The following is a 17,916-nucleotide window of genomic DNA, read 5'->3' on the forward strand; positions in this document are numbered from 1 at the left end:
TAGGGGGGTTTTTGCTTATTTCTTAGGGCCTAGCAAATTTTCAATACCCGAAGATAAATCCAAATTAATTGTCACTGGCCTTTTGGACAAGCCATTACAACCGTGAATTAATTCCAGCACCTCAGCATAGGATGATAAGAACTCTTCATGATCTGTATCCTCTACCTCCTGTCCTCAAGAGTCACAATCTGGTCTATCGGTAAAGTCAGGTACAGATAATTTGTCCTGATTTAAAACAGAAGCTAAGCCCTTTCAAGGCCTAAAACTCTTTTGGGAGCCTGTAAAATCTCTAGAAAAAGATGGAACTTTGTCTTGGTCTCGGTCACGCCCTTGGGAATGAGAACGAAAATCAAGATGAAATGGCGAACGTTGTGACGGATTACAAGACCGCGAAGGTCTCCTGTGATGTTAAGATTGCTCACGGCCGTGTGAACAAGAGTGTGATCTTGATCACGGACGTGTGAACAAGAGCAAGGGCATCCAAATCAATTAGAGTGAGAGGGAGTAAAAACTTTATGGTTAGAAGAAGCATTGTGAGAAGACTTCAGAAAATAAGAGCAAAAATGAGAAGGGAAGTGGGAAGAAAACCCGTCCCAAGATAGTAGCACAGACTTCCTTCTATATCTCCTCTTCTTATCAAAATTTTTCCATTGCTCAGGAGACCAATCAACACATTCAGGGCATAGGTTACTTGCGCTGCTATCGTGAGACCTACATCTGGTACAAGTGGAATGAGGCAGGAAGTGGACAACAACCAGCTTTTGAGGAGAGAGGTCAACAGCACGCCTTCCAACAAAGACGGTCAGAAAAAAAACTGATGTGATGCTCCCGAGATGGGGTAAGGGAGGTCGACTCCTCCTCCCTCATACCACCATCTTGGCCATTTCCCGATGCCACCAACTCCTTATAACTTTTTTTTTTTTTTTACTGGACTCTAGCTGGTGCTAGAGAATTTTTCCTTCAAGTTAAGACCAAAGGTTAGTTCTGTATACAAACAAATAAGAGTTAACATGTTAAGAGATATATCAGTAATGTACCTCATTATCATCTTTGTTTTCTCTATGTATTACCAACTTCCTTTATGCTCCTTTGTTTTTTCTATTGCTCACTAATATTCTTAATGTGTACAAACCAGTAGAAACACTACATATAAAGATTTTAATATTTATTGATCTTACCCATGGTTCGTTTTATTCTTGTTATAAAAACATTTTAAGAGAGAGGGAAGAAGGGACCTTTTTGACAATCAAGAGAAAGAGAGAGCACCCAATGACAATTGCTCCCTAGATTTGCACTATTGTCAAGTCTATGCTACATAAACTTTTTCTTTACTTTTAAAAAAGTTTTTTTTTTCAGTCATTTGTACAGACAGTATATAAGTAGGGGAGAGACTGCAGTATATTATGCTTTCAGATATGGTGAAAAGCACTTCATATTGCATTTTAGTACACTTGCAAAACTTGCATTACCATGTATAAATTACAACCACCTTCACTATCCACAGACTGACATCATCAGTTCCCACTGTCAGACTTTTTTTTTTTTAATTGCTATTTGAAGTTGGAGGATGTCTTCAATTACAGTTTTGTTTTAACTGGATTTGCTTTCTTCACACATTTCCATATAATATGTTTGAATTTACACATTCAACTTTAATATCATATAAAACCACCAATATGACCATTGCCATGATTCTTAACACCATACACAATATCACTTGATATGAATTACAAAAAAGTTATTTGTGAAACTTCTTGGTAATGCATCCTTAAACAGTAAGACTGTAAATGCACCTTTAATTGCATAAGTATATTTTGTACCCCAACCTCTTTAATGAATAGAATGATTCATATCAAGTTCACAAAGAAAACTTGTTCATGCATAAATTAAACATTTCACAGCCTTTATAATGGTATTAAAAGTACTCACTTCATTACCCTGAAGACTTACTATACAAAGTTCTTCCAGCCCGAGAAGAACCCTAAAAGATTTCAGAGGTCTGGTTAAACATCATTTATAACTAACTAACTATACAAAGTTAGAAAAAATCTTGCACCACCAAGCTACAGAAATTGGTTGACTTAAACTTGAAACCATAACACATTCTTCAAGAAAATTTTGGTTTAATCATATCAAGTATTAAAAGATGAGAGAGTCTGGGTAAACAAACCTCAATTTTTACTAAACTTCATGTTCCCAAGACATTCTTTACAACTAACAAACATCTTGATATCCTCTGTGACTACAATGGAAGAACAATTCACCTGAATTTAACTTCATAACTCAAAATGCAAAAATAATATCTTATAAACAATGCACTTACACTACTGGCATATAAACTTGAGAGATTTGTGATACAGCAGAATACATGAGCACCAGATAAAATCTTGAACAAATAATTTCAAAGTTCATCTTTTTCTAATTTCTTCTTTTCTTTTTCTATAGGAAATCCCCAAAATGATGAAGGAAACCCTAATGCATCTCTTTCTCTTTTAGCAAATGCAGAAAAAGAAGAAATACAATTACAAATATAATGATTGGAGCGACCAAGTATTGCCAAGTCAACATGTGGATCAGAGGGTTCACGACGATGCACACTGACCTGAAAGTTATACATTTTTAATTATAATTTATAATGGTTCCATAGGACAGTTCTATGAGTTAAAAATTTTAGCTTGATGCTATGATTAAAATACCAAATTCAAAATAATTTGTATTTTTCGTAGGATACAAACCTGAACTTTCATAAATGGAGTACTCAGTGCAAAGCATGCTGTGGCTGTCTGGTGACTTAAATAATTTAAATGCTTCAACAGGTAGGCATATGAGTTTTACACCTCAAGCTTATGAAGATCCTTCTGCTGGTGGGTCTTTGAGGAGCCGTCTGCTTCAGGCGTTGCCTCAAGGTTCTGGATGGGCAAAGAACCAGCTTGTCCTTATTTCCACCTACCTACTCTTTTAACGAATGGATGGAGAACTGTTTGAATTCTAGGTCTGGCACTGTGGGATTCTGGGTCTTAGCCACAAAGTCCAGGACAAATTCTAAAAGAAATGGAGGACCACCCCACATGTGTGATGTTGTACAACCAGGCATGCAGCTCTCCCACTCTCTTGGCCAATGCAAGGGGGAGGAGGAGGAGGAATACGGTCTTCAACATCAGATCTCTATCCAACGCTACCTTGAGAGGTTCAAATGGAGACCTCCTCAGGAAGGAGAGGACCTTGGTAACATCCCACTCAGGAGACCTTAACTCTCTTGTAGTGTTTGATGATGGCAGACAATTCCCAGGCATTCAAAGGGTCTCTCCCCCTTGGCCTGAAGATGTGGGCCAAGGCAGCTCTGTAACCTTTCACTGCAGTGATGTAGTCTTCTCCTGCAGATACACCAAGAAATCTACTGCAGTGGGTCCCCACTAGATCGCAGATCAGCAATCGCACCTTCAATTAATCGCGGGTTTTTCTGTGGAACTTATCTCCAAATATATTGCGGAACATTCACTAATTCGTAATATTAACTAATTACTGTTTTTCATTTTATTTTCATGGCCAAATACATTATGATAAAAAAAATTATTTACTAATTTTCGAATATTAATGTAAACATAGCAAAATATCAACCAAATGTTAAAGGAAAATCCCTCAATATCATGTATCATCGTAATAGGTACTGTATAAAAAAAAAAACGATGTTCAACCCCCCCCTCACCATGATGACACACTACTGGCTGAAGGAGTTGGAAGTAGCCATTCACAAAGCATGTAGCTCGTTGCTGTGGTATGTACTTCCTCTCTCTCTCTCTCTCTCTCTCTCTCTCTCTCTCTCTCTCTCTCTCTCTCTCTCTCTCTCTCTCTCTCTCTCTCTCTCTCTCACTGAGATAAGAGAGAGAAATTTTATGCACATGTAACATGTATGTTTATTTGTTTTATATGATAAATAAATGATTTAGTAATTTTCAAATATTAATATTAATGTAAACAGCAAAATATCAGTTAAGGAAAATATAATTAATTATGTAACATCTTAGCTCAATATTTTGTTATCCCTGATCTTTTTCTGTCTCCGACTTTAGGGGGTGGAGTAAAGGCCTGTCAATCATCTTGACATATTGACTGTGAAGGGGGGGAGCACCTGGACAAAATTCTCTCTCTCTTTACGCCAAAGGATACTTAGAATGTGAGAGATGGATAGATAGAAAGGGAGAGTGACTGATAGAAAGATATAAATTTTTTAACTGATGTAAACATAACTCAGTTCAGTCTCTCTCTCTCTCTTTCTCTCTCTCTCTCTCTCTACCCAAACGGTTCTAGTAGAATGTGAGAGATGGATGGACAGACTGATAGATAGATAGATAGATAGGGCTGGAAGTAAGGATCACACAGCAGGGTATGTTACCTCAATGATGACTGGCTTGTAGCACAACACACTATTGGTTGGAAGAGATAGTAGCAACCAATCACACTGCCAGATCTCAGCTTTGCTAGTTGCTGATTGGCTTGTAACTCCGATGCTTTGGTAGGGAGTGTTCCCTTTTTTTTATGAGTGATTTTAGTTTAGTGTTTCCTTATACTGTATATTCTTATAACCTAGTTTTGTGAATTAAACTTTATTTACCTTTGTGTATGTACTGTCACTAGTGTAGTAAATATTTTTCATGTGCAAATGTATGTTTGTTCTCTCTCTCTCTCTCTCTCTCTCTCTCTCTCTCTCTCTCTCTCTCTCTCTCTCTCTCTCTCTCTCTCTCTCTCTCTCTCTCTCTCAGGTAACTTCACACGTAGCTGTGAGCCATATAATTTTCAGGGTAATGTTGCAAGTTGACTGAAATTATATTAAAGGGTTTTAGGATGAGAGTTTAAGGTATATTTGGTCTTTGAACTTTCAAAATAAGCAGTTATAAGCATTTCTAGGGGGGGGTCTTTGGTGTCTGAACTGTTAAAGCAGCAGTTATCGTGGATAACTTATCGTGGATTTTCGCTGAAAGCAGGTGGTTGTCCCTAAGCCCTGCAATTACCGGAGACCCACTGTGCCTCCCTCACAGTAGTCTTAAGTGGACTGTAGTTATCCTCACGGCACCAATTGCAGAGGACTGTCCAATTACCCTGGTACACTGACAGATGAGGGCCACACAGTGTTGGCAATTGCATTAACAGAGCACTCTGAAAACCCTCTTTCTCACATGAGCTGCTGGATAGTCTCCAACCATGAAGCCAGAATGTTTACATCTACTGTATTCATTCAACCCACTATTTTATTCTTATGGTAAATTCGTAAACCCATCACATTCATATTGTAAGGAGAATGATGGTAAAGGTAAACACCTTCAAAAAATTATATACCAGTATATAATTGCTTGTAACCAATATATAGTTCTTTATATGGAATAAGTTCCCAATGGAAGAACTATACATTAACATTAATTAAAATGTAAACATTTTGTCTTTTAATCATAAAGAAGTTAAATTACCAGCAGCACATAACCAAAAATATCAAAACCATCAAAGGAATTACTACTGGGCAAGTTAACCAGACCACAAAATTGAAATACCCAACTCTTCAAGGGCCATAGGGATTGTCTTGAATAATTAAATTTTTATCTTATGCAATTTGATAAAAGGATAAATTGAAAATGATGATATTCTCATAAAATTTCCCTAATTACACATGGGAACACATAATAACTGTTGAAAACAAGCCCTCTCAAACCAGCAAATTAACACCTAGACCAGCAGCAAAAACACAGTAGCCAGTAAGGAAGTTATCTACTGGCAAAGAGACTAGTAAAGAAGTTATCTATTGGCAATGAGTCTTCAATGAGTTGCTTATCACCCTGATAAAATAAGAACTGGTATGATGAAATACATGAGTTAACGGTATTGAATGTTTCAAATGTTTTAAATGTTTGCAGGATATTCTGAAAACAGTAAAGATCTGGGGAATTCTCTTGAGACGTATACACACTCAAAATGTGACAGCTAACTGCTGAGTACAAAAATAACCGTAGAAGCATGTGCAGGCCTAACAATGCTATTCTTTTAACTGTAAAACAAAAGACTTCACTGTCTGCAACATTTGAAGACCATGAAAATGGGCTAATTATAATGGGCTTGTGGTGAAACAAACCTTTATTATGACATGGCACAGTGTTCACTATCAGTATGATAAACTTATATCTGTTAATCTGGTCCTGTATGGGAATGACTCAAGTTAAAGGGAGGTACCTTCAACTGAGAAAATGTTCTGCAGTTATTTCCTATCCAAAACCAGCTATAGAGACAAAAAATTACTTAAGAAATGTAATGGTTGATTGCAGCAATCCCAGTAATTGCTCTATACAATAATATGCTCAAAACAACATGAAATTATTTTAAATGTTCCTATACAAAACATGGCATTCTGAAATAATTTTTGGGGTGGATGAGAAGTAATTTTTATTCATAAAGATTTTTGTATGCAAGAATTCAAAATAATTAAACATCACAGGCAGCAAAACTAGTTTTGTAGACAGAAAATTACACAGAGCTTACCTTCATCTTATGTAAGGCTTTAGACAATGGTTCTATCATAAAATCATTGTCAGAAGCAACAAACACACTCTTGGCTCCAACAGACTTTATAACACGTTTCAGTTTTTTCACAATGGTGCTCTCAGATGGTAGGCAAAGTTCCTGTGTAGCCACACCATGTTCATTACGGTAACCTAAGCACTGGGGAGCAGCAAAAAAGTTTGGACTATGTTCTACATGCTCACAAGCTCTTTCCTGAAAAATAAAATATTTATTGCAACACCATATAAAGACAGCTCAGTGTAGAGTTCTGCATTGGCAAGCATGAAATCACAATTTTTAACAATAAATTATATTTTTCCTAACTATACAAACCTGAGGTCCTTTAGATTAGGAATTACTTACGGTGAAGCTGGACACAGCCATTAAACTCTTGAACAAGGGGGTTAGGCAGTAACTACCGTCAGGTAGGCAGGAATCCCTGCCTGCCTGGATGTAAACATTCCAGTTTGCCTTTTGGCCCAGGTTCAGATTGAGGGGTGGCAAGAGGCGGGCATAAAAATGTAATGTAAAGGACCTCAGGTTTATATAGCTAGGAAAATTACAATTTACTTTTCAAAATTGATTTGTTCCAACATGGTATACAAACCATCGGTCCTTTACATTAGGAAGACTCACTGGTTGGATGGGAGGAAGCTGAGTGAGTCCCTTGAACTGAATGGAGTTCTGCACACCTGGGCTACTCCTCCTGTTCGAAAGAGCAAGGAGGAGTACCATCCCTCCGACATAGTGATCGGAGTGTAGGAACTGCAATATACTGGACCTTTTCACATGAGTGAGGAAACGTAACTTGTACAAAATACACTGGGAAGAATCTAAGCGTTGGAGGCAGTAAGGAAAACCCGAGATAGGGTTTTCCTTATTGCCAGTCTCCTTCCTCCCCTTGCTGAAGGAAGGAGTGGAATTTCTTCTATGATTCTAGAAGAAAAATAGAATGGGTGTTCGATGTGTAATCTTACCACATCAGACACCAGATCCAGCAAGTGTTGGTTCGAGTCCTATTCTCATCCCGAAGGAGGAAAAGTAGGAGGACAAGAGGCCAGCCACTCTCGGGATCCTTCTCACTTCCAGAACCAACACCTTAGGTGAGATGCTACCTGTCCTCTTGAAGGAGCTGGGTAAGAACACACAACTTGTTGAGCAGCCACCACAGGACCAAGGGAAAAAGGTTCAAAGGGCCTGTGGGCAAGACCACATGAAGACAAGTGTGGTCTATGAGACCACATCTTGCTTCCAGACCGACAGAAGCTTCCAGAATGTGAGGAATGGACCAAGCCATTGACTTCATGAGCTCTTGGATGGAAAGTACCGGCATCGTTGTCCCCAGCTGCCGAGTACCTCCTTTGATCGCTTCACAAAGCCAGGAGAAAGATGTGTCCTTAAAACACTTCTTCCTTGGGAGAGATAGTACTAGCGAAAACGTCGACGACATCCAAGTTAGGAGGAATGTTGAGCCTTTTCGGAAAGTACCACAGCTCCCTAACAGGGACAGAAAAGCTTGAAAACTCACGAGAGTCTACCACTATCCCCAAATATAGAACAGACCGAGTCGGGACTAGCTGAGACTTCTTGTAATTTATTAATAGTCCTAGATCTTTAGCAAGTCGAAATGTCTTCTTAAGGTCCTCTGTGCACTGAAATCTCGAGGGGGAGTGTAAGAGCCAGTCGTCGAGGTACAGAGAGATGTTTATCTCCATAACATGTAACCATTTTGCTAAGGGGGGGGGGGGCCAGTACTCGAGTAAAAACTTGAGGAGCCATGGAAAGGCCAAAGCACAGAGCCCGAGACTGGAAGGCTCTGACCTGGAACACAAACTTCAGATACTCCCTGGAATCCGGGTGAACTGGAATGTGGAAGTACGCATCCTGCATGTTGATCATGACCATCCAGTCTCCCTGGTGGATGGCTGACAAGACCGACTGGCTCATTTCCATCTTGAACTTTGTTGTTTGAACAAAGTTCAGGGCACTGACATCCAGGACAGGTCTCCATCCCCCAAATGACTTGGGAACCACGAAGAGGCGGTTGTAGAACCCCTCTGTGTCTAAATCCTCGACCACTTCCACGGCTTTCTTCTCGAGTAGAGCTGTCACTTCCTGAGACGGCTGAAAACCTCTCCGAGCCTACTGAGTAGGCCGTTAAGCTGATGAGAGAGGTTGCTAAGGGAGGTTTCTCCCTGAAAGGGGATTCCATAGCCCTCTTTTAAGACGTTCAGTACCCACGGCTCTACATTCCTGTTCTTCCACTCAGTACAAAAATGAAGAAGTCTTGCTCCCACTGGAACACGGAGGACAGATAACTCACTTTCGAGGTACTGACTTGGTGACAGGTGTCAAGAGTCTGGAGGTTCGGAGGTTGGAACTAGGTCAGGACTGGAATCGACCTCTACTGCTTTGAAAGGGCTGTTGTTGCGAAGGCGAAGACTTCCTAGCAAATGAGGCAGTTGCAGTGGCTCGTGCAGGAAACCTAGTCCTCTTGGTGGACCTGTGTTGATTTCTTCCGGAGTTCTGATACAACACAATGTCTTTCAGGAATAAACTGTTCTTGTCCCGGGGGGGGGGGACCAAAAGGAAGAGAACGCTGAGATGGGGTGACTCCCTTCCCGGTAAACGAACACCAGAAGTTTTGTTTCTTCAGGACTCCTGTGGTGAATATGGTTGCTAACTCTTGCAAGCCTTCTCTGACTGCTGTATCAGCACAAGCCAGGACTCCCAACCAGTCCAATGCAAAGTTTTCTTGAAGAGTTGTACAGTCTTCTCTCTTCTTAGCAAGAGCCCCAACAGTCCAGAAAACTGAAGACCTCGAAGACTTTAAAAATGTCTTTAACAAGATGGTCCAGCTCCGATGCAGTAAAGAGAATTCTGGCCAAGGAAAAGGCAGAGCGACGAAAAGCATCTATAAAACTGGAAAAATCCCCTTGAGAGGAGGCAGAGACTCCCAAGGAAGGGGCTTCTCCAGTTGCATAAGACAGATACTTCTGCCGTATCAAGCGAGAGGGAGGTGTACAGAAAACCGCTTTCCTGACATCCCTCTTTTCCAATAACCAGTCGTCAATATGGGCAAAAGTTCTCCTCGAAGATGAAGACAGAACCATACGAGGTAGCCTGGCAGTTCCTGGAGGTTGTCGCATCAAAAAGGCCGATCCCAGAGACAAAGGGACGGCTGGAGAGAAGAAGGAAGGGTAGCAGACCAGGAAATAGCTGAGCAGCGCCAGAATAGTTCGACATAGGTTGTTCCTCTTCTACTGGTTCCTCACCGGAGGAAATGGGTGTCACCTCAGAGGGTCCATGGGTTCTTGAGCTACAGGAGCTGGTTTCTGAAGAAGGCTCAGAACTTTGTCTAGTCAGAGTTGAAGTGGCGCTACCGATGTGTCTTGCACAAGTGAAGAAAACTCACCTGAAGTATCAGGTACTGGAAGCTCTACCTGCGGGACCACGTACTCGCTGGGAAGTGGATGAACATCAAAGGAAGCGCCCATAGACACTGGACGCTCAGACACTGGGCGCCCACTCGTTGTCAGAGCGGACAAACAACATTTTGAAACCGTCGCACTCTTAGCGGACACTGGGTGCCCAGATGATGGGAGCTCGGCTCTCAGGCGCTCAGAGATTTGACAGAGATTTGATATCCAGACGCTGGACGTTCATATGCAGGCTCTTCCAATTCGGAACGATCAGACACTGGGCGCCCACGAACTGGAAGCACGGACACTGAATGCTCAAACACAGTGCGCCCTCATATGATGGGTGCTTGGACACGGGGAGCTCAAAAGATGAGAGCTCAGACACTGAACAATCCTCTAGTGGGCGCTCATACACAACACTTTCAGACTCTGGGTGCTTGGACACTTTACGTCAATGGACGGGACTGGCATACACTTTTTGGGGTCAGAATGCACATTAGACACTGACGAATGAGAGCCAGGTAACGGAGTGACAGGAAAAGTCGGAGGACTAGAACTTGGAGAAAAGGCCGTCACAGGTGTTGAAGGGATAGGCGAAGCAGCGATATCAACTCCTGGAGAATTAACTGAACTAGCTTCAGCCCTAGCCATAGCCTTCCTCAGTTAGTCACGTTGTAATTTATCTAAGTGGGTCTGCAAAGTCTTCCACTTCCCCTTATCCCAGTCCTTACATTCTTCACAATTAAGATCAGGCAAGCAAATTTGCTCCCTACAAGAACTACAGACAGTGCGAGTCATATTTTGCTGAAGTGAGTCTAGTCTTGCAGCCTTTGCAGCAATACCTAATGCTAGAGAAACTAGAGTCAGACATAATTAGTTTAAAACTCCAATCAGGAAAGTCACAATTGAAAAAATAACTGAATTCTAGCTAAGGTAAATAATAGCTGAGCACTACAAAAAAGCAAAGAGTACTTCACCAAATTAAGATATCCGACCATCTGGTGAAAACGAATTAAGAGCTGCTCATAACCAGTGTTAAGTCATTAGCCGGCAGAAACAAATTGAGCTCTTTAGCTATGTTGTACCTATTCTTCCCCAAAAGTGGGGGGGGGGCAGTCTACCTACATCCCAAAACAAAAGAGCGCTAACGCAAATTTTGAATTTTGAGCTGCCGTGTAAGTAGAAACTATAGCTATGTAATTATTTGGTAATTTACTTATATAAAAATATATTTTAGTCTGGCCTGTAAGGGTTAAAGGCAATGGGGATCAGCGTAATACATACTAGAATTGAGTTTTATGTCACTGTTTACTGTACGAGTAAACATGGCTCAAGTAATGTAATGTATTACAGTGCATCACCGACTTATGGCGGGTTCAATCTTACAGTGCTTTTTCAGCACCATTGACAGAGTTTTACAGAGCCGTAACTTGATGTTGCATCAAGTTACGATCAGACCTCTTCCTTATCTCTCATGTGTCATGCTTGCTTTCCTTCAATTAAAGGAAAAGTTTACCAAAAAACTTACCGAAAGAAGTGACGTTTCTTAATACTATATTTTTTATATACAAACTTACCCAATCTATTCCATTTCTTAAGTGTATCCCAACAAAAGGACCTCTTGGCAATGTCTTAATGAACTCCACTGCTTTATTTGTTATATCCTCATTCCACAACAAATGCTTGTGCAAGTGACGATTACTCAACTGTACTGGAAAGCTAGCAGGAGCACCAGTAAAGGCCAACACTGTAATGGGATAATGAATTCAATATTAAACGATATTTGTCACTTAATATTGGGAATGAAATATATATATGTGTGTGTATATATATATATATATATATATATATATATATATATATATATATATATATATATATATATATATATATATATATATAAATATATATATATATATATGTATATATATATATATATATATATATATATATATATATATATATATATATATATATATATATATATATATATATATATATATATATATATATATGAAGAAATATAAATACTGGAATGCTGCAAGGCCTTTCGACGCTAGGTCCTTTACTTAGCAGACTGAAGGAATATAAAAGTATGTTTACAAAGAAAGCTCCTATAAATGACAGATGGGGATTATAAAGGAAACATATGTACCTGGAATCCAACACAATTGAAGAATTAGTAGCACTGCCAAAACAGGATTAAATATTTAAGAGGTTTTTACAAAGGATTAGGATCAACCATTCAGAAGCAGGGACAGGACAATTAAAAGATTATACAGGGCCGTGACTGACCACCTAAAAAATTTTTAGTACAACAAAATAATTCTCTTTTTTTTTGTAAACAATAATAACTTTTTGCAAGACGAACATTTTTACAAATAAAAAATTATATTAAACATACGGATACATAGAAAATATATATCAAGTAACTAACTTGTAATCAAGTCAGTGATTTTATCTTTTAGGTCATTCTTGAACATTTTTCTAATACAGGGGTCCAAATAATACATGCCAGGGATAAGATTAAAATTACAACTGGAAGTAAGCTGGATAATAGCGGACTCCAATAGATTTCTTGAAGAGAAATCTTTCGATCTGGCAATCACTGAACTTTCAGTCCAATTTATCCTGTGAGAGTTTTCACTTAAATGAATGAATATAGCATTGGATGCTTGTCCAGTTTTGACTGAATACTTATGTTGCTTAATATGTACATCTAAATCTTTGCTAGATTGGCCAAATATAAAAAGAGGGGCAGTCAAACATGGAATTTTATATATTATGTTGTTGTTTTCTTTAGGGCTATTTTTTATTAACATTCTTTTGAGTGTGTTATTATAAGAAAAAACGGTTTACATTAAAAGGTTTTAACAATGATTTTATTTTTTCAAAACCACTAAAATAAGGCAAGCTAAGAATGTTACTTTCATAATAAAACTTTTTGTGGGCTTTGTTATAACAAATATCTAGTATATGTGAAGGATAACATAAATCTGTCCCTATTTTTCTTATGTATTCAATTTCTTTATCCAAATACTGGGGACTGACAATGCAAGGCTCAAGTAAAACATAGAGGAAAAATTTATGTTTTGATGTTAAGGTGATGGCCTGAATAAAAATGGACATAAGTTAAGTTGTTGGTTGGTTTCCTATAAATACTAAATTTACATTGAAATGGTTCTCTGTGTATTAAAACATCTAAGAAAGGGAGGCAACTGTCTTTTTCTAATTCTAACGTAAACTTAATGGATGGTACCTGGTTATTCAAATTACAGAGTGAATCATTTACATCAATACCAGCAGGCAAAACAGCTAAAATATCGTCGACATACCTATACCACTTTAAAGGAGTATAAATGATATTAGGTATATATCGTTTTTCAAAGAATTCTCAAACTTGTACATGGAAGATGAAGAGGAAGAAGAATAAGGAGATCTACGGCATCTCTTCTTGGAAGATTTCTTCTCTGATGGACCGAACTTTTTCTTGAAGAAACCTCTGACTTGATCACAAACAGATTGGATAAGGGAATCAGAAGGAGCAGACGTGGTAGTTGATGGCATCGACTTGGCTGATATCACGGAGTCGGGAGCGGCGAATGTCATCAACAGCTGAGAAGAAGCTAAGGTGACAGAAGTTCTAGCCGAAGAAAGATGGGATGATGTCACTGAGACAAAGGTCTTGGAAACTGTCATGGTGGACGAAACTGGAGAGCAAGAAGCCAAACAGTGAGACAATAGGCCGGAAAGGATTGGTACGCCTGGTAGGACTAAGGAGTCCCAACACTCCGTCACCTTCTGCTCATAACCACCCGACAGCACAGTATGAGGAGAGCAGCCTCTAACCCCCCATAAAGAGGAGGGGCATCCAAATCAATAACAAGCTCTCTTGCACCCCACTCGAATCTTCCAAGGCTGAAGCATTAAAAGAATGAAAGTAAAATCTTCATGGTTAGAAGAAGCAATATAAGAAGACTTCAGAAAAGAAGAGCAAGAATGAGAAGGGAACGAGGAAGCAAACCCTTCCCAAGATGGCAGCCCAGAATTCCTTCTACATCTCCTCTCTTATCAAAATTCTTCCATTGCTCAGGAGACCAGTCAGCACATTCAGGTCATGGGTTACTTGCGGTGCAATCTTGAGACCTACATCTAATACAAGTAGAATGAGGGTCTTTCATAAAGGAAGGCAGGAATTGGGAGCAATGATTACCATCAACCCAAGGATATTTCCTCTTGGGTTTGGAGGGTGAAGGACAGTTGTGGGTTTGCATACTCAAGCAGAAACATGAAAGACACACAAAAAATATACAAATCACACAAAAAAAGAAAGATAAAACCAGTAACCAAGGGCATAAGTGGGCAGGAGGACAACAACTGGCTCTGAGGAGAGAGGTCAACAGCAAGACCTCCTACAAAGACGGTCACAGAAAAACTGATGTGATGCTTCCGAGATGGGGTATGGGAGGTAGACTCCTCCTCCCTCACAAAGCCATCTTGGCCATCTACCGATACCACCAAATCCTTGTATCTTTTTTTAACTGGACTCCAGCTGGTGCTAGAGTTTTCCCTTATTAAGACCAAAGGTTTGTTCTGGATATGAACAACACAGTAGCAAAAGAAAGAAACGCCCCTGGTTTGAGGTAAATTTAACAACAGCTTCATTTTTAATGTTTTTTAGCACAAAGTAATGACTATCAACCATGCCTCATAAAATTTCTTCTTATATTTTCAGATTTATTGCATGAATTATTAAAGGACTGCATGTACCATACTGAGCTTTGGAAGCATGAATGAATATATTTTATACTGTTATTTCATATCATGCAAAAAAAAATTAATAAAATTGAATTTGCTTATGTTATAACAGATTATTATAAGTACTGAAAATCAGCATTTGAGAATGATATACAGATCATAATTTTAGCTATATTTCCCTTTTCAGGCTGAAGATGATACAAGCAAGACAAAAACTCTGAACCTTCTTCGTGAGCTCACATTGGTGCTGATTGTGACTCGTTCTTTACGTGAGCTCACGTTGGTGCTGATTGTTACTCGTTCTTTAATGATGTCATGAACTGTATGGGAAATTCAGTTACGTTATAGTAACAACCCACTATGTCATGTTGAGTGTCACCTCCTAACCTTTTGTTTTGTTTTGTTCAAGACATATGGTAGGAAAACTTTTGATTGTTTTCACATGCTTTTGATTGGGATCAGCAACTAATACTTTGTGTTTCTTTTACAGCTAAGTATTACTTTCTGTGTCTTTTACACGTACATTGGTTACATTGTACCTGACTTGAGGATACCATGCTGTTATGGTAAGCAGATACTGTGCAACCAAACTGACTGAGCATACAGTGTTGGTGTGTTGTCAGCAGCAGCTGCTTTCCATTTATTTCATTATGCAGTGTTGTAATATCAAATTATTATAAAGGTTAAATGTTACACCCATATATCTGTGAATATAGCACATAAATTCAACCTATCAGTTCTGATAGTGTTAAGCACTACTAATGGGGTAACATCTGAAAATTATTCATTCAATGGAATCTTACCAGAAGCATAGTACCATAACCAAATGATGCAACCAATTCTTTGAGGGTATAGGTAACTTAAAATATTTCTTCAACAAGGTATTAGGCCTGCACCCAAGTGATGGCTACGTGCTACCACCCACATGAGTCAACTGATATGTGAATAAAAAGTGGTGTCTGCAAAGCTAAAATTTGTCCATCTGTCCATCATAACCATCATTTCTGCTCATACTCATAAATTTGTAATTTTTCATCATATTGTTTTCAAATAAAATGCATTTCAAATTCTGTGTTTTGTTGTATAGCTTAGGTTTATGCCAAATTTTTATGTATACAGTATATAATTTTACTGATTTTACTTTCATTTTCTGTAATATGTTAACATATCTAATGATGAAAACTAATATTGTATATTGTATTCTGCCTTGAAAGCACACCTTCATTTCCCAACTAAAACTTCTTAGCCAGTCAGATAAATGAAATGTAACAACGTAGAATTACATCATGACTTACCCAATGACAGCACAGCGTTCTCACAAAAGGTAAATCCCTCACCAATCAAAGACAAATACCATATTCCTGAATTATTTAAAGCAAACCACTTTAGTGGCTTGGTGTTCAGAACAGAAAATCCCAAGACAGGGCTGAGCAACAGATATAGTTTAATGATGTCTGGTGAAGTTGACCCATCTAAATATTTAAATATATACTTAAGTGTTTATTTTAATCACTAATTTTAGAACACAATACTATTACTGCCCAAGTTTAGAACACATATTTTAAAACAATACTATACTGGTTTAAAATACAAATGTGAATATGTGCCATCATTATTCAGAAGTGTTTATATACCTGTAACTTTGTCAACAGCACAAATGAAATTAGAATCTGGCCTTCTCTGCAGAGGCAGCAACACAATTGAGGTCAAAAGGTTATCCATAAAATAAAACCTAACAGACTTTGATCCTTAAGCACCTCAGGATTTCAGTAATGTGACGAACTTTACCTATCAGTCTAACAGAACACTGCATTTTGTATGTTGTATGTGTATTTAAATTAAACAATTTAAATGATTAAGAAAAAATTTTTATATGTATGGTAATAATAAACCTGTACGTTTATGAAGACGTGTGTGCGCGCATGTGTATGAATGCTGGTCAATTTTTGTCAGATGTTAGTCAGTGAAATGTACATATGAATATTTATGAGAGAGAGAGAGAGAGAGAGAGAGAGAGAAAACTGTAAACCTAATGCAGAGGAGAGCTGGGAAAATTAAATGTTTCTAAGTTTTATTGATTGCCCATGGAAATATATAAAATAATATTGATAGTACTTTACATGTATTCAGACAATCCATATACAGCAGGCAGCGGTAAATCTCTCTCTCTCTCTTTGAATATACATATATGTAACTACATATATATGTATATTCCATTGACAAATATGCCACAGGAATTAACTCAAACACACTCTTTCTCTCTCCTTTTTTTCTTTCTTTCTGTCTTCCTTCTTCACTTTGCAGTGTAGAAACATAAGTTTAAGGTAAATAAAAATAAATATTTGTTGTACTTCAACCTTCTTTGAAGGTGATTTTAAATATAATGTACTTATACAACTTTAAAGATGATGCTTGGAAAATTGCTATAAATGGCATTCCCAGATATTGGAAGAGCATATTCTTAAGGAATAACTGTACTCTGCATACATACTTGTCAATTGACTGGGTTATTGAGAATTGAAACGCCTTCTGGTTTTCTTTCTCATGTTTGGCCAGCACCTTGGAATCTTTGTTAACCAACGGAAGTAGGATTTGATACCATTTTCAAGGACATTTTTAACATGATCATAGAAAAGGAAGCAAAATTACTTCCTTCATCAAAATGTTTACATATTTGTTCCAATGGTTCAAGCATTACATCCAGAAAAAAGACAGTGCCAATCAAAGACTGAATACTTTGGGTCTTTGGATCTGATAATATCTGGTATCCCTTACAAATTATTTACCATTAATGATCATGTACCTAATACTGACCAAATTTGATATTTAATTTATATTAACTTTAAAATAAATCTTTGATTTCATGTTGCAGTCTTATATTCTGAGACAAGGAATTACAATCTTTCAAAAACCAATGAGGCAGGCAAACAGGGCTTGATATGATGTCCTACGTTTTATATGTATATTTCTAAGACTGTTGTTCTATACAGGATTTGCATATTATTTGTTTTTAGAAACTGGAAATATTAAAATGATTATGGGAAAAAATATAATCTTGGCAAGTTTTCATTCATGAAAAATACAATTTGAAAATTTAAATCCATAGAACTAGCCCCTCATGCTTGCTGAGTGCTGGTCTTAGCTCTACATTCATGTAGTTAGGCTTGTATCTCCTCCATGTATTTTGTTAATT

General features: G+C 38.1%; 1 protein-coding gene and 1 long non-coding RNA gene across 3 annotated transcripts in view; one reads left to right on the forward strand and one right to left on the reverse strand.

The window, feature by feature from the left end:
- The window catches only part of LOC136829311 (uncharacterized), a 118,942-nt gene extending 103,152 nt beyond the window's left edge, over positions 1–15,790 (forward strand). The window contains exon 6 of one of the 2 annotated variants that reach the window (XR_010850351.1): positions 14,911–15,790. This is a non-coding gene — a long non-coding RNA (uncharacterized lncRNA). Of the gene's footprint in view, positions 1–2,496; positions 3,495–14,910 lie in introns of those variants that run through there. The other variant, XR_010850352.1, reaches the window with a different exon arrangement.
- O-fut1 (O-fucosyltransferase 1) overlaps positions 1,151–17,916 on the reverse strand; it is a 31,735-nt gene continuing 14,969 nt past the window's right edge. Inside the window, exons 5-7 of the mRNA XM_067087674.1 lie at positions 11,543–11,712; positions 6,523–6,756; positions 1,151–2,602 (exon numbers count right to left, since the gene is read on the reverse strand). Coding sequence (XP_066943775.1) covers positions 2,402–2,602; positions 6,523–6,756; positions 11,543–11,712 — 605 coding nt within the window. The 3' untranslated portion in view covers positions 1,151–2,401. The remainder of the gene's footprint in view (positions 2,603–6,522; positions 6,757–11,542; positions 11,713–17,916) is intronic.

The sequence above is a fragment of the Macrobrachium rosenbergii genome, chromosome 44 (genome assembly GCF_040412425.1).
Source record: "Macrobrachium rosenbergii isolate ZJJX-2024 chromosome 44, ASM4041242v1, whole genome shotgun sequence".
Classification (NCBI taxonomy): Eukaryota; Metazoa; Arthropoda; class Malacostraca; order Decapoda; family Palaemonidae; genus Macrobrachium; species Macrobrachium rosenbergii.